The 25,236-nt window shown below is 39.3% G+C and overlaps 1 protein-coding gene across 3 annotated transcripts in view; it reads left to right on the top strand.

Moving 5' to 3' along the window:
- POU2F1 (POU class 2 homeobox 1) overlaps nucleotides 1–25,236 on the top strand; it is a gene marked incomplete at its 5' end in the record, with an annotated part of 109,735 nt that overhangs the window by 64,609 nt on the left and 19,890 nt on the right. For 2 of the 3 annotated variants that reach the window (XM_084261258.1, XM_084261259.1), the window contains 6 exons: nucleotides 377–442; nucleotides 7,653–7,753; nucleotides 10,708–10,761; nucleotides 12,443–12,562; nucleotides 14,374–14,553; nucleotides 20,422–20,548. In XM_084261258.1, the coding sequence (XP_084117384.1) occupies nucleotides 377–442; nucleotides 7,653–7,753; nucleotides 10,708–10,761; nucleotides 12,443–12,562; nucleotides 14,374–14,553; nucleotides 20,422–20,548 (648 nt within the window). The remainder of the gene's footprint in view (nucleotides 1–376; nucleotides 443–7,652; nucleotides 7,754–10,707; nucleotides 10,762–12,442; nucleotides 12,563–14,373; nucleotides 14,554–20,421; nucleotides 20,549–25,236) is intronic. The other variant, XM_084261260.1, reaches the window with a different exon arrangement.

Genomic DNA, 25,236 nt, shown 5'->3' with positions numbered 1-25,236 from the left:
TGTTTTTGAATCTTAACCTAGTCATCGTTCCTTTCTGCCCCACTCCCCCTTTTTTTTTAATTCTGTGACTTTTATTGTACTGAAAATTCAGTTCCTACCTATCTTTACCCTCCAGCATGCTGTCTTTCGTTCCGTTAACACCATGTTTTCACATATGGGAATAATGACATACAAGATTTTGAAACAATATATATGTGGAAGATTCCGTTTTGTGTTCTGCTTCCAATCATTCTTTTTGTGTTATGATGTGAATTAGGATAAAGCATATATCAAATTCCTGACGTTCTGTACTTCCCTTGGACAAGAAGCTATGAACAGATTTGGGGTTTTGTTTTTGGCACTGTATTAGTTTATCTTTATTTCTGTTTTAATGCAGACTCAAGAATGAACAATCCGTCAGAAACCAGTAAACCATCAATGGATAGTGGGGATGGGAACACAGGTAAGAAATGATGAATTGGTGCACAGATATTTTTCTGTTGGATTTGATTGGATGTTAAAAGTGAAACTTCTTTACCAGTTTTCAAGAATTAAAAAAAACCAAACTTAACCAAACACAAACGAAAACAAAAAACCCTCCACACCTGCTGGTTTTAGAGATTTGGGAACACTTTGATCTTGTCATTGACCCTAATGTATGCAGGGTATTCACGCCTACTGTATCAGAGCACTTCCCGCACTTTGTACATTAAGATTTCCCTTCCCTGCTTCCTCAGTCTGTAATGTTTCTGATATTATGGAAGGTCTGGTGGCACTAGGTCTCTATAAATGGCCTCCATAAGCAGTCTGATCAGCACCTCTAACATTGTCATTTAGTTTTGGGTTGAAATTTCCCCTCACAGATGTGGGCCACTGGCTGATCTTGTTTCTGTTTCAGATTTCATTCAAGCACTCAAGAATAGGGCAAAGGAAGACAGCGTAATTTCTCAATAGTAAAAAGAAAAAGTTTGCCGACTTTAATTTTTCCTGTGTTAGAACAGAATCTTGACATTTGGCTGGGGAATAGCTCTTGTGATAATGTGCCTTTTGGCCACATCCTTAAGATGTGGCTAAGTTCTGGGCCATTGAAGAAGCTTGTTAAGTCACTGTAACTCAGTCATGCAATCTCATGCTTTAATTCCTTTCTGGACCTAATTTAATATTAATTTTGAAAGCAAGAGAAAGGATAGTTCTGAATGGGAAGTAAATAGTTTAACCTGACTTGGAATCTCTTCTGAGCTCAAAATAACATTTGGGAAAAGAAAACTTTAACGAGAAGGAACATGTTGCTTTGAGAGAATTCTAGTTACCTTGTATGAGGAAAATTATTTTCCCCCTCTTGATTCAATGATGAGTTTCAGTTCAAACTCTGGACTTATTTGTTTTTATGCTGCTGTCTCCTCATTCTTTGTGCAAGGTTTTAATACAGCTAAGAGTGAGTATTCCCAGTACTGATCCGAGAGGCTGGATGTTTTCTGTCAATGCACAGGGTCCATCAAAAGGAATTCTGCTTGCTTATTACTGTTGTTTTGTTATTGGTATCCCAAGTTTCTATAATTTCTGTTATATTTGGAATAGGTTTAAAATATCCCTATCATATCCTTGTAGCTGGAAAGTGTGTGTGAAATTCTGAGGAAGTTCAAACTTTGTGATCTGTGTGACCATGGATTCCTGCGTACACTTTCTTCAAAGTGAGCTTTCCCAAGGTGCTTCCTTAAGTGCAGCTTTAACTAGCAGTTTCACCTAAACCAAGCTGTTAGAGGAGGACGTGGCTTATTTAAAGGTGGTCCATTATCATAGAAGTGTTGCATCTGCTTCAGCAGGAGCTGGCTCTGCTCTCCTAAGCAAATACTTCATCAGTGTGAAGGTGGTGGTAATGGTATAAAATTAAAGGACTAAAGCTCTGTGCATGTTGTAGTTGTTACAAAAGTTTGACTTGTATGGGTCTTTGGACCTTTTGCAAACATCGCTTCTGTAATGTCTTATATTTCCAGTTGTTCCTTCCACTGTTGTTTCCTGACTTTTTAAATGATGCAAACTAAAAAATTCTAGAATTTCCAGGGACCTTTTGTTCTGCAGTCGTTGCTTTGTTTTTAAATATAGTGCTCATAAACCACTGGAGATGGTGATTAATGGCATTTGTGGTGTTCTTTGAGGGTTCAAGCATCAGTTGCTTTAGTTAACCAGCAGATGTTAAACCTGGAAGCAGATACTTGAAGAGTACCATTTGAGGCTTCAGATCAAGGTGCTTTGATGATGGTTCAGGGCTCTGTGCATGCTTAGTGAAAAGAAGTCAGCTTTCAGCTTGGGTGATAAGGAACTGGAAGTGCCAGTGATTGTCTGGGGAGTGTAGGCTCTGAAGCAAAATGTGTGAAAATTATTTTTGTAAATGCTCAGAGTTCTTGTAAGTCTCTGTAACTGTCCAATTTCCAGTGGCATTTGTAAATCACTTCAGTCTGCTCTGTAAACACTATGAGTCTGTGTTTTGAACCTTGGTAGATGTTTGTTTGGGTCATTCCTGTTTTAAATGGTAGTTAACTGATGTAACTTGAAAATGTTAAGAGAAATTACTGTGGGGCATGGAATTTACGTTTGGTAGAGCTGGTGTTGTCAGGAAAAAAACCCAACATGGTTCCCACTGGTAAGGATGACTTAACATCAGTAGCTCTCTGAGCTAACAACTAAGTTTCATGAAAGTTAACAAATTAGGGTTTTGTATTTCTAATTCTGACTATTTAGGGAACACAGTGAACTCCCCTGAATACATTGGTCACAACAGCATGTCCAAAACAAATTTTAACTTTAAATTTTTTGTGCTAATTGGACTTCCCTCTTAAGCATCTGAAAAAGCAACTTATATTTCAGACTAATTAAAAAAAAAAGCAACCAAAAAAGTCTTTATGAGTACAAGGTGGGATGACTGTTTTCACAAGAACATGAACTGATCAATTGGTGTCAGCAATATTGCAGAATTACAAAATCTTTTTCAACCTTCAGTTGTGGGTAGAGTCTATGTACTATCTACTGGAGAAGAGAGAGAAGAAAGAAGAGTGTTTTACAGTAAATGGGATAGCCCTTTTGGTTTCCTTTTTATAGGTTGCAGTATGAAAATTTCCAAAGCAGCTCAACCTGCTTAATGTGTATTCTTTCTTAAAATCTGTGTGAATGCAGTACTGTGAAAGTCAAGGTTATATAGTCTATGGCAACTGCAATACTATGACAGGCATTGACAAAGTAATTTTTTTTTTGTAAGTGTAGTATTTGGAAGGATTCTAGGGGTTCTTGTTTGCACTGCTTCCTCTCCAGAGACTGATTTTCCAGTTTCTGTAAGAAGAAAGTCTAAAAGATTGAGAGAGGGGCCGTTCTTTAACTGGTACAATTCTGGGCAAATATCAATGCTAAACTTATTAGTAATGCAGACAAGGAATCAACAATTTCTGAGCATTGGGAGTATATCTCTGCATGCATGCATTGAGAGAGAGATGGGGAAATGTGATGCTGGTGCTGGAAGATGTCTCCCAGAGCAAAGTGCAGATACCCACTGAAGTTAGTTTTGAAATCTTCCTTCTTTTTTGCCTTCCCTTCCTGAGTCCGTCCTTGCATGTTACTCCACATCTCTCCAGACCTGTAGCTCCTCACTCTTCTTTCTTTCTTGTGCAGTTTGTAAACTCAGACTGAAGACCTATGATTATGAGGTTGGATTTTGAGAATATGGTCTTCTGATTGCAGGTGCAATGTTCTGGCTGCATTTTGCTGTACCTCTGCCCTCCTATTGGTACAATTCCAAGACAGCATCAACTAATCCATGTACGGGTGTCCTGGTGTTCTGTTCCTTTCTTTCCCTGGAGTGGTACTGAGTGAGATGGTTCAAACATTCGATTTGGCTTGAAAATTAATTGCACTTTATATTGGTCTTCATCCAGAGCAACTCTCTGAAGTAGCTAACCACATGGCTGAATTTATGCCAGAATTTAAATGTGCTTAAGTTGCATTGGATGACTACAAGGATGAAATTTTGTCAGCTTGATTCAGTCTTAACAACTTGCTGAAGGCCAGGAAGATTAATTTCTCTACTACCACATCTCTGACCTCCCCTGCTTTGCATTATCTGCTGTTTGCTGGGCCCTAAGATTCGTTAATTCATCTCACATAACTGGCAGAAAACTGACTTGGCCAAAATGAGGAATGGCTGAGGGAGCTGGGGATGTTTAGCCTGGAGAAGAGGAGGCTGAGGGGAGACCTTATCACCACCTACAACTACCTGAAGGGAGGTTGTAGAGAGGTGGGCGATGGTCTCTTCAGCCAGGTGACAGAAGATAGAACAAGGGGAAATGGCATGAAGCTGTGCCAGGGCAGGTTTAGATTGGATATTAGAAAAAAATTTGTTACTGAAAGAGTTGTCAGGGCCTGGAACAGGCTGCCCAGGTAGGGGGTTGAGTCACCTTCCCTGGATATGTTCAGAAAAATGGTAGATGAGGTACTTAGGGATGTGGTTTAGCATAGGATAGGAATGGTTGTCTCGATGATCTTCAAAGGTCTCTTCCAACCTTGTGTGATTCTGTAAATATTTCTATTTGGCTCCCATTACTAGTTTGTTTTCTTGGACCCACTTTAAAAGAAAAAGGGAGAAGTTTGCATAAGGAATTTTCAGCTCAGTTACCAATGTGAATTGTCTTACTGCTGTATCTATGAACTACTGGAAGGGGCAGGGCAGAACAATGTAGTTAGAACCAACAAGTAAAGGGAGACGGGAGATTGATATTCCTTATGGCCATTGTTGGGGGTGTGTTTTTGGTGTTGGGGAGCTGTTAGATCAGTGTTAGCAGTTATGGGAGCTGGAATGGAGCTGGAAAAGATATAGATGCTTGGGATTGTTAAAATCACAATACTTGTGATTGCATCCGCTATGTCTATTAATCCCCGTGATTTTTTGGCCTTTGACTCTTGAGCCGAAGTGGGGCTCTGGTCCTTCCATGTCCTTACAATGTGCTGCTGCTTCAGGCAGCTACATTTTCCATTCTCATCAGATTTCTTGGATTCCTCAGGAGTGGCATCACACCCTTATAAGCACCTTAAGAGCAAGGCCTCTCATATGCTGGACACAAAGTTCATTGTCCCTCATGTTTTTGAGAAGATGTGGGTATCTAGTGCTAAATGCAAGCAGCCCCTGGATAGCATTTCTTCCAAAACAAAGGCTGCATATGAAAGGGAAGGGACACTGTACTTCCAAATACCAAAGAAAGCTTAAGGTACAAGTAGAGCAGAGAGTGAACAAGCATAGTTTGTTTTTTTTTTCCTCTGAGCTTGTTTTCAGGAGTTGTGGGGAGGAGTTGGAGTCCTTCAAGGTTGGATTTAAAGATAATGTTGTTTTCTCAGTACCTGTCTTGACTGTTTTTAGGACCCGTGGAGATTTTAAGCCCAGTCTTGGAACTTGCTTTGTTCAAAACTATCAACCCTGGGAGTTTTCAAATTTGCATATTAAGAGTCAGCATTAGCACTAACCAGAGCATTTGTTCTGCACATGTGCACAGCAGTGCTTTTAATGATGGTATTGAAATTTGAGTCTCTTTCTGGAAGATAATTAACTAGAACGGCCCTGTCAGTTTATTTAAGGTGAGGCTTCCACCTAGTCCAGAAATAATTTTTGGCCCCTTCAAGTTTCCAACTGAAATGGGGAATACCTGCCTTACAGGTTTTCTTATCTGTATTTTTTCTTTCCCTTCTTGAAGGATCCCTGACCACAGGTTGAAAACTGATTCAAAGCATCTGCTTAAATGGTGGGGAGGTGGTAGATTGTTCCCTTTGAATTACAATAGCTGGATGTCAGAAAATACTTTAATATATTATCTAGTCACCTTCCCACTCCCTTTGGCCTTCTGTATTGAGAATGTTCTGCAGTTTACCAGAAAGTGTGAAATTAGATTATGGTATTCTAGCTCTTTCCAGCAGACCTCCTCATCTACCTTTCTTTGGAGAAATGCAGCCAATCTGCATTCATTCAAGATCAATCCAAACCAGTCTCTTTCACTTCACATGGGATCAGAATTTTAGACTCAGTAAGCAAAATAGTTTTACGTAGTCTAATGTTTGAATATTTTTAACATGTCTTTGGATCTTTGATAGCACATGGCAGTGGCATTGGAACTTGATGGTTTTTCAGGTCACTTCCAACCCAAGGCATTCTGCGATTTTTTTGTCTCAAGTCTGTAAACCCTGGCACAAAGCACAGAATTACAAACTTGAGAGGAGACCATCTCTTCCCCCTTGCACATCCACCAAAGATGCATAAAAGGGCTGCCTTACTTGGGCACTAGAAAGCGTGACTATCTACACTAGATCAGTATTTAATTGAACAGTGACTCCACCTTTGGAAATTTTATCTGTGTAAGCGGTTTGTAGGTCAAAACAGTAATATAAAATATTGGATAGTGTATTTCCCTAATCAAATTTTATGCCTGCTTGCTTCTGCAGATGTTTCTAAGGAATAGCAAACCTCTGTTGTTGTTTAACAGCTGTGACTCTCTTGCTTAGTAGATAACCTAGATTTTTATGGTGAAAAATGTAGATAATGGAAGGGGTTTTGAAGCAGGAGTTGGTTGAACACCTGTCCATGGGCACTGAACAAAATCTGTCATGAGGAGTAAGCATGTAAGTCTAAAGCTGGTTTTACTTCATTGCAATCATGCAATTTTTAAGATTGCATCATCTGTTCTAGAAATTCCACACAGCCTGATACACTCTGAGTCTTCCTTCTTGTTGTTAGCCACTGTAGGTAGTAATATGTGAACATACAAAATGAGTTGATGGTAATCCTTAATGTTGATTTTTATCATCTCCCTGCAGAATGATTCTTAAAAGTTTGTAGTTATAGCTCCTCTTGGCAGAACAGAATTCTGTGGTAGTTTCATGTGGAAAAAACATTCTTTGTGTTGGTCATGTTTTGTTTGTTTGTTTTTAACCTCCTCCTTCCTCCCAAGCAAGTGATTTGGGGATTGGGGTTTTTCATGTCTTCTGGGAAAACATGTTTAGGAAGAAGGCAATAAAAAAATGTAGGAAAAATGACCAATTCTTAATTATATAAAAATGGGTGAGAGCAAAAGCAAGCCCAGGCAGTTATGTCGTGAAAGCTTTGCACAAATGTTCATGTGAATGTGGAGGTATCTTTAATCAAAAGAGTAAAAGTGTGCCCCATAACTACTATGTGTATATGGTACTTCAGTTTTTCTCTAGTACTATTTTGCCTGTCTTTAATGAAAGCCAGCTTTTTATGAGTCTTGTCCTTGCCGCTTTCTGAACTTGAAGGTAGTCTTTAGATACTGGATAGAGTGCACAGAGAACGGAAACACTGTTTAACCTTAGCTGCATACACCCATTTGGTTCTCAAACTGTTGTAGGGAATGATGGGGTAATAGTGTACCTAGAGGAGGTAAGATGATAGAAGCTAAAGAAAATAGAATACTGATTTTGTTCAGCTGACAGATGCTGTATTACGAAGTCGAAGCAATACTGCTTTCCCACCCCTGCTTTCAGTTAAAATCTTTAATTATTGTTACTGTCAGAGTATTTTTCTATTGCATAGTATTGAGAAAATAGCAAGAGACTTTGGAATATTAATTCTTATTCCATTTCATTAAAGTAATAACTAATAGCTCTAAATATCTCTCTCTGTCCAGGCACGCAAACAAATGGCCTGGACTTTCAGAAGCAGCCTGTGCCTGTCGGAGGAGCAATCTCTACAGCCCAGGCCCAGGCCTTCCTTGGGCACCTTCATCAGGTAAGAGAAAACCCATTTCAAAGTGGGGGATACCTACTATGTTATATCCATCCTCTTTCTGTGAATGATGGAGAGTCGTGTAAAGGAACCGCATGCTTGGATGGGAAAAAAGTTCCTACTGTGGCACTTGCTTTGTTGCATTAGACTGCAGAATACTACAAGATAGGGTGAAAACCTATTGGGGGTAACTAGAAGGACACTTTTTGGAGATTTGAGAATGTCTAAAGTTTGTTGTGGGGTTTGTTTTGGTTTTTATTTTTTTGTTTAGGTTTTTGTGTGTGGGTTTGGAGGTTTTGTTTTGGTTTTTAATGTTTAAACTTCCACGGAGATAGCAAATTGAAAGGCAAGGCAAAATTTAATCTATTTTTTGTAAAGGATTACATTGGTCTAACAACTGCTGAGGTTCTGAAGCTGTCACTACCTAGTTAAGAAAACAGAAGTGATGCTGAATGGTAGTTGGTACTATGCTTCAGTCTTTCAAGCTCTTACACATTAACTAGAAATGCAACGTGATCATACTTACTAAGCATATATGGTTTCTAAGGGTTTTAAATTCTCGCCCCCCCCCCCCCCCCCCCCCCAGTTATTTCAAGAACCTGTTTGTCAGATGATATTCAGGCTTCTACTACTGTGTTTCTGTTCTGGTGCTGCTGTGTTTAGGGAATCAAAGCTGAAATTCAGATGTAGGCCGAAGCAAAATGGGGCATCCCTATGTGAAGAAAAGTATAAGGGGCGTTTTTTTGGCAGTTTTTATCTGTTCACACTTGATGTATGAAAACAAATGTTCTAATTTCTTTCCCTTCCTCGGCACCAAGTTTAAACTTTAAAATACTGTACCTAATTGGCTGACCTTGAATGTTTGAGGTCTGAGGTTGCACAGTTATTGTGGTATAATTGACGTACTGAAGCTTTCATGCCCTCTTTTAAGAGCTCTGAACTGCCATGTTATTGTGTGGAACATTCCACACGTCTTGTCACATAATTACAATTTTCCTAGTAGATTGGCTTATGTAGGACCTAGGGAGTGCCAGCGTTTGAATTCGCTGAACCAATAGGCTGTTGTAGGCTGCCTTTATCTGGGGAGAAGCTGACTAGTTTTCATGGGTTGTCAGTATGTGTTTTAACATGGAGACAGATACAGCTGTTCTGCAGAATTTTGTGTGTTTGTTTTAGTCTTTGTTTTGTTACATAGATTGATCTAGGACAGTAATTGTATTTAGCACAGTGCGCTATCTTGCTCTGGAAATGTATTTATTTAAACAGTTGTCAGGATCTTTATAACTTCATGTTTGATAAAGTGTGATTCATTTCTTGAAACTCCAGTTCAAAGGAAAATCTCAGCTATTCTTTTATGCACCTGCAGGTGTGTGGGAATCTATTGTCAAACTGTCCTCTGTAGTGTGGCTGCTGTTAGTGGGGGTGTTATTCAACTTTAACACACAGTGCTTTCCTCCAGGCTCATACAGAATACTGGGTTGTGGGCAACATTCAAGAAGAGCTGGATTTCTAATTAGAAGATGTTTGTTGTGTGGTGGAAGAGGTGTCCAAATTGCGTTCAAAGAGATGGCAGGAATATGCTGGCTGTACCTGAGCGAGATACATTTGTAGTCTTTTATGTGGGGCTTTTATTATTATGCAATTTTAAAAGTATTATTTCTGGGCATGTTTTTTGGACTGCAGGATATTATTGTTGAGATTATTCTCTGCTGTTAACTCATGTTAAAAGCTCAGATTACATCAGCTGTGTCAAACTATATATTTTGCTTGTGGTGAGGAGGAGCTTTTCTGTGAGCATTTGCTCGGATGTAGAACATGCTTAGTAAGTCAAGTACCTTCAACTGGAGCAGTAAGAAATATTTCCAAGGTGACTCTTGTTCAAATATTCAGTTACTAATTTCACGTACTGCAGTTTAAATTAAAACTCCTTCCTGTGCTTGCAGATATGTGGACTCTCTTTTGTGATGTACATTACGAGGGGACATCTTTTTACAGGGGCCAGAGTGCTGCATTTTGTTTTGCTTTATTGTATCCTTATGTGTAGCCTGATTTTCAAATGAGCAGTGGTTTGCAAAGGTGGCCAGAGATGGAATTCACTACAGGCTGTAACTCTGACCTTTGACAGTGTTGGTAATTAATTACATTGCATTCCTTTTATATAGGAGGAGTGGTGGTAGAAACAAGGCGAGACTGATTAAAGCAGTCTTCACTAAACGAGAATTTAGCATTTGCTGTACAGAGAAAAATCTTATTAGAGATAAAATAACACTCTTGGAAATCTCGCTTTTTGAAGCATCAGCTGTTCTTCACAGCTAACCCACGAGAACTTCTTTGGACCTGTTAATCACAAACATTGAATTCAAGTTTTGAGTATACCTGAATCGATACAGCCTTCGTAAAAGTGCCTCCAGTCCTCTGCATTGAGATCTTCTTTTCAGTGGCTGAGGACTGCAAATACGTGAATGGGGTGATCTGAGGAAGAGTGCTTATGCTGTGGGGTTTGTGCTATGCAGATGGTTGCTCCTCTGCCGTATAAGGAAGCGGGTGAATGCAGTGTACATCTTTGGGGTGCAACCTGTTCGGAAATATCAGAAGGGTGATGATGAGTAGAGCTTAATGCCCTCACCTGAAGCCTGTAATTTCTTAACAGGAATAGGAATAGTTAGACTGTCCACCCCAAAGTGCTCTGTCTCAACTCAATTTCATGATAATATCTAGATCCCCAGGCAAGAATATGTTCGGCAGGAGCTAGACAAATCACACTGAGGAAAAGCCTTACAGGTTTTTTTCAACCTGGAGAACAACCCCTGTTTCACAGATTCAGATGTTAGAGGGGCATGCCTCATTCTTGGGGGAGCTTTTATTGGGGTGCAGATGGGGAGGCTGTTCTTTTTACACTGTTAAAGTTTTCTGTGGATTCTACACTATTTCATTTCCATTTTTGCACTGTGTTGTAGGTCCAGCTCGCTGGAACAAGTTTACAGGCTGCTGCTCAGTCCTTAAATGTACAGGTAAAGACAGTTTCCTTCTGCTGCTCCCATTAGAGATAGTTTTTAACCTATGATACCTTACACTGCTTTTTCATCCTGACTGGTCTTGCAAGTGATAGGCATGAAGGAATAATAGTTTTATGACTGGAAATCAGGTGCAGGATTGTAAGCATTCAGAAATTGGAGCTGTTCAAAGCATTCAGTAATCATAATTTTATACTGAATTTCAGTCAAGTGTTGTATCATGAAAATCATAAAGCTCCAGGAATATTTCATGTTCTTCCATTTATTCACTTCTTTTAAACATAGCAAGTATTACTTTGCAATTTGTCCTTACTTCTGGTAGCTGAACATGGAAGTATAATGTAACCTTAACTATGTAGTGTGGGTAGTGTAGATTGCTTGTGTAAATAACGCGTAGTGATTTCAAAATAAGTCAGAGTAATTGTTGTTTAATAATGTACGTGATACAACAAAGCTTTCAAACTTTTTTATGATGCTGAACACTTCAGTGTATCAGTTAACGTGCCACTTCCTCTCAGTACTATATTAAGGGGCAAGGGATGCAGTTTTATTGAAAACTGGTTTCAGCGTTGCTTGTTATTAAAGAATGTAGGTAGTGCATTACATGAAATGCAATAGAATGTGGACCCACTTATACATAATAACAATTTGGAAAGAAGAGGAGGTATAGTGACCTTCCTTTCTAAGAGGAAGGAGGCAGAAAATTGCCTTGGTTGCCATGGTAAACTTCCATCCCTGAGAGAGATGTTGGCAAACAGGCTGTATCTCCAGTGCAGAATGTTTACAGTCCTGTGCTGTAATTATCGCTCAATGACTGGCAGAATTAATCAGAGCCTTTATGTTAATTAGCCTGCTCTGCAGTCCCCAAAACAGGTGGTGGAAAATATGCAAATCTATGCAGAATTTTAATGTTCTGCATAACCAGTTTTAATTACCATAAAACTCTCTCTCCCCTCCCTTCATGCACTTGCATATTCTTCCCTCATGTCTTCACAATTTCTTCTGTTTAAAAAAACCCACACAACAAAAAACAAAGGCACAAAAATATCCCACAAAAGACACAAAAATAACACACCCCCCCAATCTTTTAAAATAAAGCAGCATTCAATTAAATAAATGCTAATGTAAGATTATTTAAAAGCACTATATATTTTATGTATTTTGCTGTAGGTAGATAAATCTGTGAGGATTTCTCAAACCGGTTCCGTATAAGCCAACACTATGATGACTTAGAGGTGCAGGATGCAGATATAAAAAATGGAAACACAATCTCCTTTCCCCTCGTTCCATTGTTCAGGATTTTAGCCAATGAATAATTTTAACAACCTTTTCTTTCTTTATGGTGAAAAAGGTAGTGTCAGCTTCAGTTGCGTTTTGTGAAATGAAATAAGACCCGAAAATAATGTCAAAGAATTACAAAAGACCTGAGAGTCTTTTTGTTTTGTTAACTGCATTACCTACAGACATGTTTGAGCAATCGTAGCTAAGATGGTGGGCACATAGAGCCATTGCTTAAACACACTCTTAAAATAAACCCAAGGGCTTTTTGTATGCAGATGAAAGATTTTTATTGTGCGGCGTTGAGATAACAGCGTTATACATTAACATCTGTTTTACACTATAAAGAGTTGTGGGTTGGTTTTTTTTGTTGGTATTATTTTATTTTTTTTTCGACTAGTCTAAATCTAATGAAGAATCTGGGGACTCTCAGCAGCCAAGCCAGCCTTCCCAGCAGCCTTCAGTGCAGGCGGCCATACCCCAGACCCAGCTCATGCTGGCCGGAGGACAGATCACTGGGGTAAGATTTACCCAAGTCTACTGCAGTAAGCCTCCTGTCCGGCAAACGATGGCAGTCTGTATGGCAGTCCCCGTAGAACTGTCAGCAAAGGTTATTGTCATTTCCTTTAACATAGGAAGAAACTTGAGTGAAAGAGGGAACAGAAAGTATCTTTGTATAAACCAGCAGACTTTAAGCTTTGTTTTTTGTTGCGAACTATTTGCTTCCAACAAATAGAACCAAATTTCTTTCTCTCCGTTCTCAGTATCTGTCTTGTTTTGGGGATTGGACTCGATGAGCTCTGGAGCTCTCTTCCAACCCCTACAGTTCCGTGAATCTGTCTTGACTCAGCCATGAATTAAAAGCCTGGTGTGTGTACAAATAAGAGTTGCTGATGTCAGAAAGAGGAATCTTTATTTTTTGCCAGATTAAAATGAAGTATGGGAGCATGAGACTAAATCTTATCGGATAGCTGAGTGAAGAACAAAAATTATGGGAACTGTTGACACTAATTCTTCCTCTTCTCAAACACATTTCTTTTTAAGTTGTTATATTAGTGCTTGCCTTAAGCATATTCAACCCTTCTGTTTTAACCTACAAATAGCGAGGGTTTTAATTGCAAGTCTTTGGGATTAATTATGGAATACCTGTAGTTTTAGGATTACTGGTGTTTCTGACTTTCAATGCTTTCAGTCATTTAAAAAAGCAAGTTTTGTGAATGGGCTGGTTTGGTTGAAGATGTTTGCTTCCACGTAATCAGCTTTTCAGTTTTAAGAGTTTGCATCTTAATAAGGAGTTTAGGGCAGTTGCTCCAACAATGTGTTTATGATTTGAGGTATTAGGTTAGATCATCTCTACAGTTGATGTCTTAATTTCATGTTCTATTGTTAAGCCTTTTCATATGCTAGTTGAGTAAGTAAACATCCTACTGAGTTTTTGGTTAATTACATTTGAAAGTTTTAAAAGTGAGACTGTTCTAATATTTTATTAAAACTCATCTTCTCCTACTATTTTTTTCTCATCCTCAAAAAAATGGCTTGTTTTAATTTACGTTTTTTCTGCAGTAGTGAAACATTCAAAACTCCAGGCCTATGCAGATATGGATTGTAGTAAATATGGGCATCAAGATTCATTTACATGTAAAGGAGAGACTGCTGCCACCTGTTTCACAGAGATAATGTGTGTTTGGGAAAGGGAAGGGATGTAAACTTGCCAACTCTATTCTATTTTATTAAAAAAAAAAAAAGGCAGATGGGGAGACTTGGAGAGAAACAAATGGAGCTCATGTTCTTTACTTATATCTTAGGGCATAATGGAAATGATGGAATATGGCAGGGATTCATGCTAATGTGAAGCAGCTGGGGTGTTATCAGTTTGTTCAGTAGCCATAGCCAGCATTCCTGCTTCTCATTCATCTGGCTAATCACTTGCTGTTCCGCTGGGTGTAAATTTCCTTTCAATTCCTGGCAATACTGATTCTTTTCTTTTGCTTGCTACTTAATTACCTTTCTCCTGAACCTCCGGGTAGAGTTGTGAAGAAAACTGAGGAGTGCAGTTAGGTTCTGTAGGTTCCAGTAAGGGCAAATGTTTGCATTGTGAGGTTTGGCTTCTGTCAGGTCTGTGGCAGGTTGGTTCCTCTGCTCTGTTGAGTAGCCAGCTGTCCTTACTTAAGGCCAGAGCCCTTGGCTAGTTAATGGCTGAACTGTAGTAGTAGTAGTAGTAGTAGTTCTAGGAATGTCTGGTTAATATAACTAGTAATGAGCTAGCTAATGACTTTGTAGCTCAAGTGGCTCTTTCCATTATTAATGGCTGTGTTTTCTAATTATTTATAGCTCACGTTGACGCCAGCCCAGCAACAGTTATTGATACAACAGGCGCAGGCACAGTTGCTGGCGGCTGCAGTGCAGCATTCAGCCAGTCAGCAGCACAGCGCTGCTGGTGCCACCATCTCGGCCTCTGCTGCAACGCCGATGACGCAGATCCCTCTATCTCAGCCAATACAGATTGCACAGGTGAGCCTTGAGGCTTGAGAGGGTGGAAAACAAAGAGGTTTGACTCATTGCATCATTCAAATAATATTTTAATACCTGACTCAGTGAGCTTTTAAGAGTCCTTGAGTAGTGTTAGTCTTTCCTCACACATCCTTAGCTGATGAGGCTGGAGTTGGTAGTTTTAGCAAAGAATGCATGCTAGCTGCTCATCGGTTCCGCTGGGCCTTCTCAGTTTCTTCCAGAATCTGACCAGGTGCTGTATTTTCTGATTTTTCTTCCTTGTAGTTAGCTTGAGCAAGGGTCAAAAAGAGGTATAGAAGGATGCCCGTAGAAATGACAGTTGTCCAGACCTGTATGAGTTGGAAGGAATGCCTGTGTGTTCCAAAGATGCTTGTTAGATCCAAACAGCAAGAGGGTGGAGCTGAAGAAAGGCAGTTTGACTCGACAGATTTGTGCATGGTTTTGGCTGCGTGCTTAGTGCTAGGAGCTCAGTGACAAAGAATGGGCACTCTTGTGTGTCTAGAGGAGAACTTAGCAGAATGAGTCTGATGTCAGAAACAATCCAGTTTCATGGTCTGCTGCTAAAGACCTGCTAATTCTTTATTTCAAAGAACTGCTTGCCAAGGAATTTCATACCAGTAGCAGCAGAGATCCTCCTGGGTCTTCTAGGATTGGCTTAAGTCAGTGTGGAGAATGCAGCACCCCAACTCTGTGCTTTGCATATGTAGTGTGGAAACTCCTTTGGCTTCTGGACAAGGGTTACCGAAGGTACAGCACAGGCATCTTGTGTACTACTAGTAGGTGATTGTGTTGGTGAGGTCCATCTTTCCATAGATTAAGGTTCTCAGTATGTAATATTTCAGCTTGACTAGTCTAGCCATGCACAGTGCCTCGGGTACATAATCACTGAAGTTGCTGCTTCTCTCAGTGAGCAGATTCTTTAAGACTGTCGGACGCTTACTATTCGGACTGTTTTCACTTGCATTCAACTAGAATGAAGTGTCTAAAAAGTGAAGGTGAGGGCTGATTGTTGTGACATTTCCATTCTTTTACTTAATTTCTGAAGTCCTGTAGTGAAATGTGCTATTCCTTTATTGGGCCGCTCAAATAGCTGAATAACAGCCTGGTTGTGATGCAGTTTCTTTCATTGGCTGAAGTGACAAACTTCTGTGGTCTTGATCTAAAAGCTTTCTGGCTATCCCTAGTGAGGCCAGAGTGATGCCATGCCACATATAAAAGGCCAGTACTGAAGTTGCCCCACAAGAACCCCTCACACTAAGCCTTTTGGTACACCATGGACAAGGCACGCGACCAGATATTAATGCTTGCTTTAGCAAAGGATCCAATTTCACTGTCATGATCTGGAGACAACTCAAGGATGTAGCATTGAAGGAAACTTGTAAATCCCAAGATTATCTCTTTGTTTTGTTGAGCCTTTGTAGCCAATAGTACAGGAAGATTTCAAGAGAAGAATGAGAAATGTCATTGTCAAGGCAGTTGATGGTTAACTTCTAACATCTGTCTCTGCATCTGTCACTGAGTTCCCATTTGATACTATGTGAGTCTTTTAACCTAAATGTAAGTGATCCAAGAGGTGTGTGCCTCTTGTCTTCCAGGTGTGCAGCTTAGGTGCTTGATCGTGGTTGGAGCACTGAAATTTCATATTAATAAGATCTGTACCTTGAATTTTGCGTTTGTCAAACCACCAAACTAGTGGATACTTTTGGAGGTGGTGTTGTGTATGTGCAAGGTGTTGCTAATCCTGCTCTCCCACTTCAGTGGGAAGTTATGCAAATGTGTGAAGGATTCACAATTATTTAGTACTGGGCTTTTTTCTCCAGAACTTACAAAATCTTCAGAGAAGGGTTTGAGAAGAGTTGAAAAGATTAGGCATGTACTGTCAGATAGGAACTTCTGAAGTGAACATTGTCTGGTTTGTGCTTGTGAATGAGCTAAAGGCTCTGTGAAAAATAGCGAGTGATCATGTAGCTGCCACCATATAGTGCGCGTTTGTAGCACAAGCAGAGCAAATTAGTTTCACTTGTGTTCTGGCATTCCTAATTGCTTAAAAGACATTAATTGTAATGCCAGATATTTAGGATATCTAAATGTAGCTGCTTTGAATCTCATTAACTGCTTCTTATGATGAAAGTACTGGGCATAATTTGTGCAAATGTTGGATGGAATTTGAGGTACTTTCTGGAAAACCTTTACCATCTAGGTTTTTAGGTGGATGGCACTATGCTTTTTGATCCATCTTGACAGCAGTTTATTAACAGTGCTCGACTTTGTTTGTGTTGCTATTGTAAACATCCAGCTGATTACACAAATAGCTGAATGTTTGTTTTAATTGATGATTTTTGAATAATTGATTAACCGGCAGGTCTCTGCGGCAGGGGGATTACCATATTTATTTTAATTAACTAATTGCACAAGCATGACTTCTTTAGTGTGCGCCGCAGTTAATGTAAGGTACCTGCTGCAGTGGTCTGGTAAGATGTTAGTGCTGCTGCTGGGCTGATGCTAAATTGTCACTAAACAGTTATACCAAGTTTTGGAGTTCTTTGTAAACTTTACATGTTTTCAGGTTCCATGCTTAGTGTTTATATGACATAAACATCAAAATGACAGAGGTGCTTAAGCCTGCACTGAGGTTGTAATGTGAGATAATGGTGCTAGATTTAGAACTTTAGATTTAAAAGGAAAAAAAAAAACAAACCCAAAAATCTTCCTTATATTAAGATGTAGCACTTGGCAGATTGTTCTGCCAAGGTAGGAGTTGGACTGTTTTGATCTTTCTAATTTGTTAGGCAGCACCAGAAGACATACATCTCTTCCCAAAAGCCTTTCCGTCTCTTTCTATGTGCTCGTGCTGGGATACAGATTTTACCATTGAGGAAAAAAAAGGTACCACAGGAAAAGTGTTGGGGCTGTTGGTGTGGTTGCTATTGGGAGATTTATTGTAATGCTACAATTAACTAAATAATAAAACTTTCCCAAGGTAGAAATAAAGTTTGATTTCAAATGAATTTAAGGGTCTGGTAGGGCTATTTAAGAGTGATTAGCCTTGGAGGTATCATTTCCATTCTGCGTTTCAGAATTATATTTCTGTATTTAAACAAGACTCAGCTGAGATACCATTTACCAAGGCAGATGCACAGAATAAGATTGCTTATACCAGTTTTCCCTGAGGCCTCAATTTAAAAACGGTTTTCTCATATTAAAGTGTAAGAACCTGATGATAAGAGCTGTCATGTCTTAGCTGGGTACCCTGTTATGAATACTATAGTCTTAAACAAAAAGCTCTCCTCCTTTGATCTTACAAACACACTGGCACGGTTTCTTTGTATTCTTCCTTGTATGTAACTCCAACTCCTGTGGTGCTTCTTCAGATCATCTGAGATCTACTTGGTGGTCATCTGGGGGAGTTTCGTTTCTTTACTTTTGGTAAAGGGGAAGGTCCTCAATTTGTTTTTCTGTCCATATTTTTTGCTTATACTCCTCCCCCTCCACCCCCAACCCCGCCCCCCTTTCCTTTTCTGTTTCAACTTTTTCTCCTATCCACACCTATTTTTCATCCTTCAGCCTCTCTTCTTTTTCTTCCACCCAGCACTCACAGCCTTAGTCAGCTTGCCCTGCTCTTTCTATTTCTGTCTCTTTTCTGTATCTAGCCCGCACACCCAATTCAGTATGAGCCCCTTTGTGCTGCCCAATCTGCAAAGGTAACAAGCAGAGCATTGATTTTCAATGAGAGATGAGTGGAGTGGAGGTCCATGTCACATTGCGCTCAAGTTTTTAGTAGCAGTTCTGGCCAGTGTAACTTTACAATATGGAGTACCTGAGGAGAACTGGAACAGTTCCCTCTTTTCTCAGGAAGGAAATTTGCCTCAGTTTCATAGGAATGGTTGCAGTACTTCTCAAATTTTCTGAAAGGAAACGATACTATCATCAACTTTAAAGAAAACCTCTTTGGTGCTTGGGGGATTGGGGCACTATTTAAGATTTTACTATTCCCTTATAAATTGGAAGCTTCTGTTCCTTAGAGTGCCACTTGGTCAATCCATCTGGGTGTCTGCCTACCATATTATGGCACTGTATGCTTTTGACTTAAGATGACCAAGTTGCCTAAGTGACTGATGGCCAGTGTCTTTTTAATGCAGGTTAAGTAGTCATTTTCTTACAATGCATGTCAGTGATCTCAGGAATCAATGGACTCTATTATTTTTTTTTTCTCCCTAGTCTTCTTTTTCACCTACTGACACTCCCCACCCCTGTTCCTCAGGAGATTGCTGCAACTTTTAAGTCTTAGTTTAACAGTTTTAAAATGTAAGGTCATAGATAACTACATTCACCAAATGGTTGTATTGTGTAAATAAAAAGTTATCCTTGTCAGTCTGTCTTGACTTTCCATCACCATTGCTGGCAGTTAATGGCCTTTCCCATCTGCTCACTGAGCAGCTTGTGTGAGTGCTCAGTAACAGGCATCAGTCAAAATATATGGGGTCTACTTTACTGGCTTTAAGAGGTAGGGCTTTGTAAGTCTGGCTCACTTGAACTCAAGTATGGTAGGAAGTATGTTAAAACAAGCAGCTCCATTCAAGCAGACAGGTTGAGCACTGTTTCAGGAGCAAACTGGCACTGTTAATATCTTCTGACACAGTTGGACCCAGAAGAGGGTCTGCAAGCAGGTACCCTGGTATCTCTGCAGCTCATCTGAAACAGAGGAGGTTTCGGTCAGTGTGGTTTGTTTAATGGGAGGTTGTAGGTGGGAAAAATACTCCAGGCTTTCATCCACCTGCTTGGTGGGTGTTTTGAAACAGCTTCTCCAAAAGATGGAAATATTCTGCACGTGTACAGATAATTTTCACAGATTACCTCTTATGTTGGTTGGCTTTGCATTGTGCTTCAATTTTCAAACTTCAGTTACCCTTGTTACTGTCCTGTTTGGAGAAGATTAAAAGAAAAAGGCTGGCTTGGTGGGAGTGTTTATAAGCAGTTCTGTGTATTTTAATTCTCCAGCTAAACAGCAAGTTGAAGCATTTTTCTTGATGATTCAGTTTCTCAGAAATTAGCATTTATGTTGAGACCAGTCATTTAATTACAGAAAATTAATAGTTCTCAATGGTTTAAACACATAAAAGTAGGGCTCTAAAATAGTGTAGTGTTTTGGATTATTCCTTTTAACCTTAATTATAACCATGTCTACTAAGCTTATTGTAATTTGTTTTAGAACTAATCAAATGTATTTATTTACTGTTTTGAGTTAGCTACTTCCCGAAATTTGACCTGAACAACCAGAGTGCAAACTAGGAATCTGTATTACTTTCCTGTTGCTGATTAGAATGGTAATTGCAGATTGTGGTTGTTATAAACAAAAATAGCTCCCAGCTAATATGCTTGATTTGTCAACAATGAATTTTCTAGCATAGCAGAGTTGCATCCTCAGAAATTAAACCCAAGAAATCTGGGTGCTGTTAAGACTGCACTGGGGGAAGGAAGCGGGGGGGAAGATTGTTGTGGATTTTTTGTTGCTTTTGTTTGTTTCTTTCTTTTAAAGCAGAACAGTGCTGGAAGTGTTTTGCTGGGTTATTTAGTAAACAATTTTTGTTAGTTTTATGAAGGACAGCAAAATTCAAATTGCCAGCCTAGAGGATATTCAGTAGCAGGGCTGTTGTTTGGCATCCACTTTTATCTCTAAATGTTAGAATGTAACTGGTTGATAGGAAATCTGGTTACATTGGGAGCCACGACTGACTTAAATGTCTAACGCACAGCTCTTTCTTTTCCCTTTTCCCTTTTCCCTTTTTTCTGGTTTGTTTTTTTTTTTTTCTTTCTTTCTTTCTTTCTTTCCCCCTTTCCCCCTCCCCCCCCTTTCCCTGTTTCCTTAAGGATTTGCAGCACTTGCAGCAGCTTCAGCAGCAGAATCTCAACCTGCAACAGTTTGTGTTGGTGCATCCAACAACCAACTTGCAGCCAGCACAGTTCATCATCTCACAAACACCGCAGGGGCAGCAGGGTAAGTGCTTATTGCCAGAAAAGAAAATCATGCATAGCATTTCAGAGGAGAACATGAAACTGAGGTGGTTCATATGCTTTCGTTGTCTGTTGATATTCCCTAGGAGAGAGAACAGTAGTGCAACTAGGACACTTCCATATGTTGTTCCTTTCTGGGTGTTAGACCTCAGCCTTGTCAAAGTTTGTGTAGCTCACTTCCCAAGAAGGATCAATCCAGAGATTGTGTCATGGGAACATTTGCTAACAACAAGGCCTCTTGAGAAATACTACACTATCTGAATTCCTCAGTTGATCTCTTGAGAAGGAAGCCTACTGGGAACTTGGAGAAGGCAGCTCTCTAGAACTCAAAGGCAAAATCCTTAGAAGTGGAGGTCAGGAGGATGTGTGGGCTGTCTGGATTAGGTCACTGCTGGGGTACAAAACTTGAAGATAGGAGAAAGATTACAAAATCAGAAGACCTTGAGGGAGAGTAGAAAAGTCCTTGAGCCTAAAGAGGGTAGAGTGACTATTTTCATAAACTGAAATAATAATTATACATTGGGAAAAGAGCTAGAATGCTTAATTTTGTGTAACAGCTCCTGAAAATAATACTTTGGCAATATACTGGTAGGAGGTAGTGTGTCAGACTGGTTGAGATGTGATATAGGAACTTTGCTCAAAGAACCAATGCATTCAAGTTGCAATACATCACAGTACTGACAGCACCCTGTTTGTCAGTGCCCACAGAGAACTGAATTTGGCTGTGGCCTCTTATGCTGATATTCTCCAGTGGCCTTTCCCCTCCCCTTTTCTATTCTACATGAACTCTACTCCGTTGTTCAGGTCTGGTAATCCAAAGATTCTTGCTCAGAAGGCAAATCCTGTTATGCTTGAAGAGTCCTCCAGAGCCTGGCTGTCCTATAAAGCAGCTCTTTGCACCTCATTTTCTTCTGTTTCTTTCAATTTTTTTCATGCATCATTCCTTCTTATATCCTATGACTTGGATAGAACTCTCTCACTGTCTGAATGCTTTCATTTGAATAGAGGGTTAGTCAAAATTAACTTTCTTTTAATAGAACTTGATTTAGGAGAGCTTTTATACCAGCAGCAGTAGAAAGTCGCTGAAAGACTAGTCATGGACACATTTAGTGAAGTACTGGTTTCTTAAAATGAAACAGAACTTCTAGAAGTAATCAAACTTCACCAAAGTTAAGTTCAAAGGTACTTTAAAATAGGCTCATGTTTGTTTTTTAAATAAATCTTTTTTAGGCAACAGCAAGCACAAAAGAGTTGTTTTGAAAAACTCACTGGTATTAATGTCTGCCTGCATTTTTCAGCTGACTACTTTTCTAAAATGTCTCTGGAGATGCTTCACAAAGAAGGAAACTAAGAGAAGTGAATTATATTCATATCTGAAAGTGAGTTGTTTGCATTTTAGAAAGGAAGGCAGGCTGTTTTGTTTGTTTAAAATCTTCTGAAGTAGAGTAATGGCCAGAAGAGGTTTTCATAGTACCTTTTCCAGGGGCCATCTCTGAAAATTATTTCTTCACTGCAATTCAAGACCTGCATATTGCTGTCATCAGTGACGCAGTGTGTGTAGCAACACCCATGTTTTACTGAAAATGTGCAGCCTGTACAACTGAATAGCTCAAAAATGGAAGAAGATTTATATTCTGTATTCTGACCATAGGCTATTAGTGTGTGACAACCTTCCAAACTGAAATGCTTGAATGGATCTAATTTTCTTCATGAGCACTCAATGATAAAGCAACATGTATGTCATAATACCCCTTATCTCACTTTTTGGTATGGCTTTTTGCAGTATTTCATGGTTATTGTTGAAGATCTCAAACACTAGGTTATCATTTATGAGAAAGATTGAGGAATTGTGTATTTTTATTTTGTTATTTACTGTTGCAGCTGACTTTCCCGTGTTCTGGTCCTATTGCTCCATTAGTCAACTTCATAAAACAATAAACAGTCTGAAGAAACTAGTGTAGAGCTTTCTTTAAAACCAATGGCATTCAGTTTTTTTGGTAGCCTCATTGGTACTGCATGCTGCTTTTCATATATATAGCACTTAACTGAAATGAAAAATCAGGGGTTTTTTATCTGTTCTGCAAGAAATCAATTGTTTTAGGGGCTACAGTACATATTTAGTACATACTGTGTGGTCGTGTGCATGAGCAACATTGTTTTTAATACAAGAGAATAGTTTTGAGGGAAATAAATGAAGGGTAGTATCTCAAAGCAAGATTGTAGAAGACATGTAAACACTTGGGAGAAAAACTTTTACCTCAGAGGTGATGGGGTGCTGAGTAATGCAGTCATCAGCGGTCATATTTAGAGTCTTGGAAGGGCTTGAACACCATGGCTTAGATCCAACTTCTGAAAAAAATTAGACAATTCAATACCAAAAATATTAATCATCAATCAGGATGTTATTCTACTTTCTTTCTTTCTTCAACACATATTACAGATTATAACAGTAGATGTGAAATTCTCCTCGTAAATCTACTACCATATGTTCAACATGGTCATTTTCCTTTTCCACATGATTTCTGGTGATTCAGCAACTTATGTGAAACAAATCGTAAAGTTCTTGTTTTTCATGACTTGTAATAGGCAGCCTCATTAACTGAAGGATTTTTTGTCAATCCTCAGCAGATATACTGAAGATTGAATGGAAATAGGAATTTGGAACAATTTCTTATTCGAAGCATTATTGTCTCCATATTGTTGTTTAAGTCACAGGCAGGAATGCATCACCTTGTATAATCTTTATACCTCTTGTATCTGTTCTGATAAGTGATAGATGTGTCTCTAGGATAATAAATTCAGCACCCTTTACTGCAATTATAGCTGCTTAAAAGTATTACCTTCATCAGGTGACCTTTCTACTTGGAAGATATTGCCAATAAAAAACACATCAGTAAAAATCCATGTGGAGAGGGGAAATGGTGCTGCATTTCATTTCAATTAATCTCACAAACAGATGCTGTTAATACCTGAGAAAAGACTGCATCGTTATCAAGCAGAGTGAACTGGTTTAGGGAACAGTACTTATGAAGTATTCAGAAAGGCAAACATGGAAGACAAGCTACTAATTAGCTGCTTGAAACTGGCCCTGCTCATTCTCAAATTACTGCTTTTATTGTTAACCTCCTTGTTTATGATTTCATATTTATTTATTTTAATTGTAAAAATACCTGAGATGATGACAGCAGGCCAAATCCTGTCCTGTTCTCTAGTGGCATATTTCTCCTACATACTTTGAGACTTCACTTGCATTATTAAAAAAAGTAACCACATATTTAAAATGGGACAATGAATGTTAAACATTGGGTACCTACCTTGCTAGCCTCTGGTACCATAAATGAGAGTGCAGCCCCCTCACCCAATGTGATGAGGGTGGAGGGAGCTGCCTGAAGTTGCCTGTGTTTCTTCTCACATGCATCAAAATTGCCATGGGCATGTGTTCATCTCATCTGAGATCATGCACCTGCACTGCCCTTACAGGGTTTCTCCTCCCTCTGTTAATAATGTGTTATGTAACTGGGTGAAAGTCCTCTGGTCCTTTCAATATGCAGATGAGGAGACCCAGCTCTTTATTGTAAAGATACTCTTAAAGACAGCATATTTTCTGACACAGCAGTTGAATAAAAGGTAGCTGACTCAAACTCATTCCCCAAGTAAGAAGGGAGAGCATGAAGTTGAATGAAAAAGTACTTGGAAAACATCATTTAAATGGTGACTGTTCCCCCTGTGCTGCAAATGCCCATAACCAAGATACGAGTTAAATGTTTAGTATTTACTATCCTCTTGGAAGTCAAGTCTTTGCTTCTAACCATCCAAACAGCATCAGTGGCTACAAATGTTGACTTTCATTGAAGTAGTGTGGCAGCAGCACTGCATGGATTTTTGTATTAGTACTCTTCAAACCCACAGTTCACCAACTTCAGCACATTTCTCTCATGTTCTTGAACTGATCTTAAAGGGTACCTGGAGACTGCAAAGGGTGCAGCAGCAGACAGCAATTTAACATCTCAGTGGAATACATCTGTAGGAATCCATAGGTTAGTACTTTCTCTCCATGTTGGATCCCAACATAATTCCAAATATACGTCCATATTTTGGAAGGTCTGGGTTTGATAAAATGAGGTACACCAAAGTGCCCAGAAGCTTCTTTGCATCAACAGTGTTCAACAAAGTTGATCAGATGGTACTGTATGTAATATGTGGGATGACACCCTCCCTTCTTCCTATTCAGTTGTTTCCAGTTAATCAAACGATGACATTGTACTGGCTTTGTCTTGCAAGCTGACTTCCAGGATATGTCTGTGAGAAGATGAACAGCTTTGGCAGAGAAAAACACAGTCAAGTTTGTCTTTCTTAAAATAAAAATCACTGTTTTGGGAGATCAGTTAGAGATGAATTATGTATTATGCTTCTGGGCCAACTTTTTAAAAATTATGCTGGAAAAATCTGCACTTAAATATTTGTTTTATATTCTGTTTCATTTTAGAGAGTAACAACTGAGTCCCAGATCAGTCCTTGGGGACTGTGGGCTGGCAGGAAGAGTTTTTTGGCTTGAGCCGTTATTCACACTACTTGCAGGCATCATAGAAGTCCTAGTGGATGACAGCAAATGCATTTACTTTAATCTCTAAAGCGTCGCATTTTTGCATAAATCCCAATGTGCCTCCATAC

Source organism: Gallinula chloropus, assembly GCF_964237585.1.
Source record: "Gallinula chloropus genome assembly, chromosome: 1".
Lineage (NCBI taxonomy): Eukaryota > Metazoa > Chordata > Aves > Gruiformes > Rallidae > Gallinula > Gallinula chloropus.
This window is presented reverse-complemented; position numbering and strand designations above follow the sequence as displayed.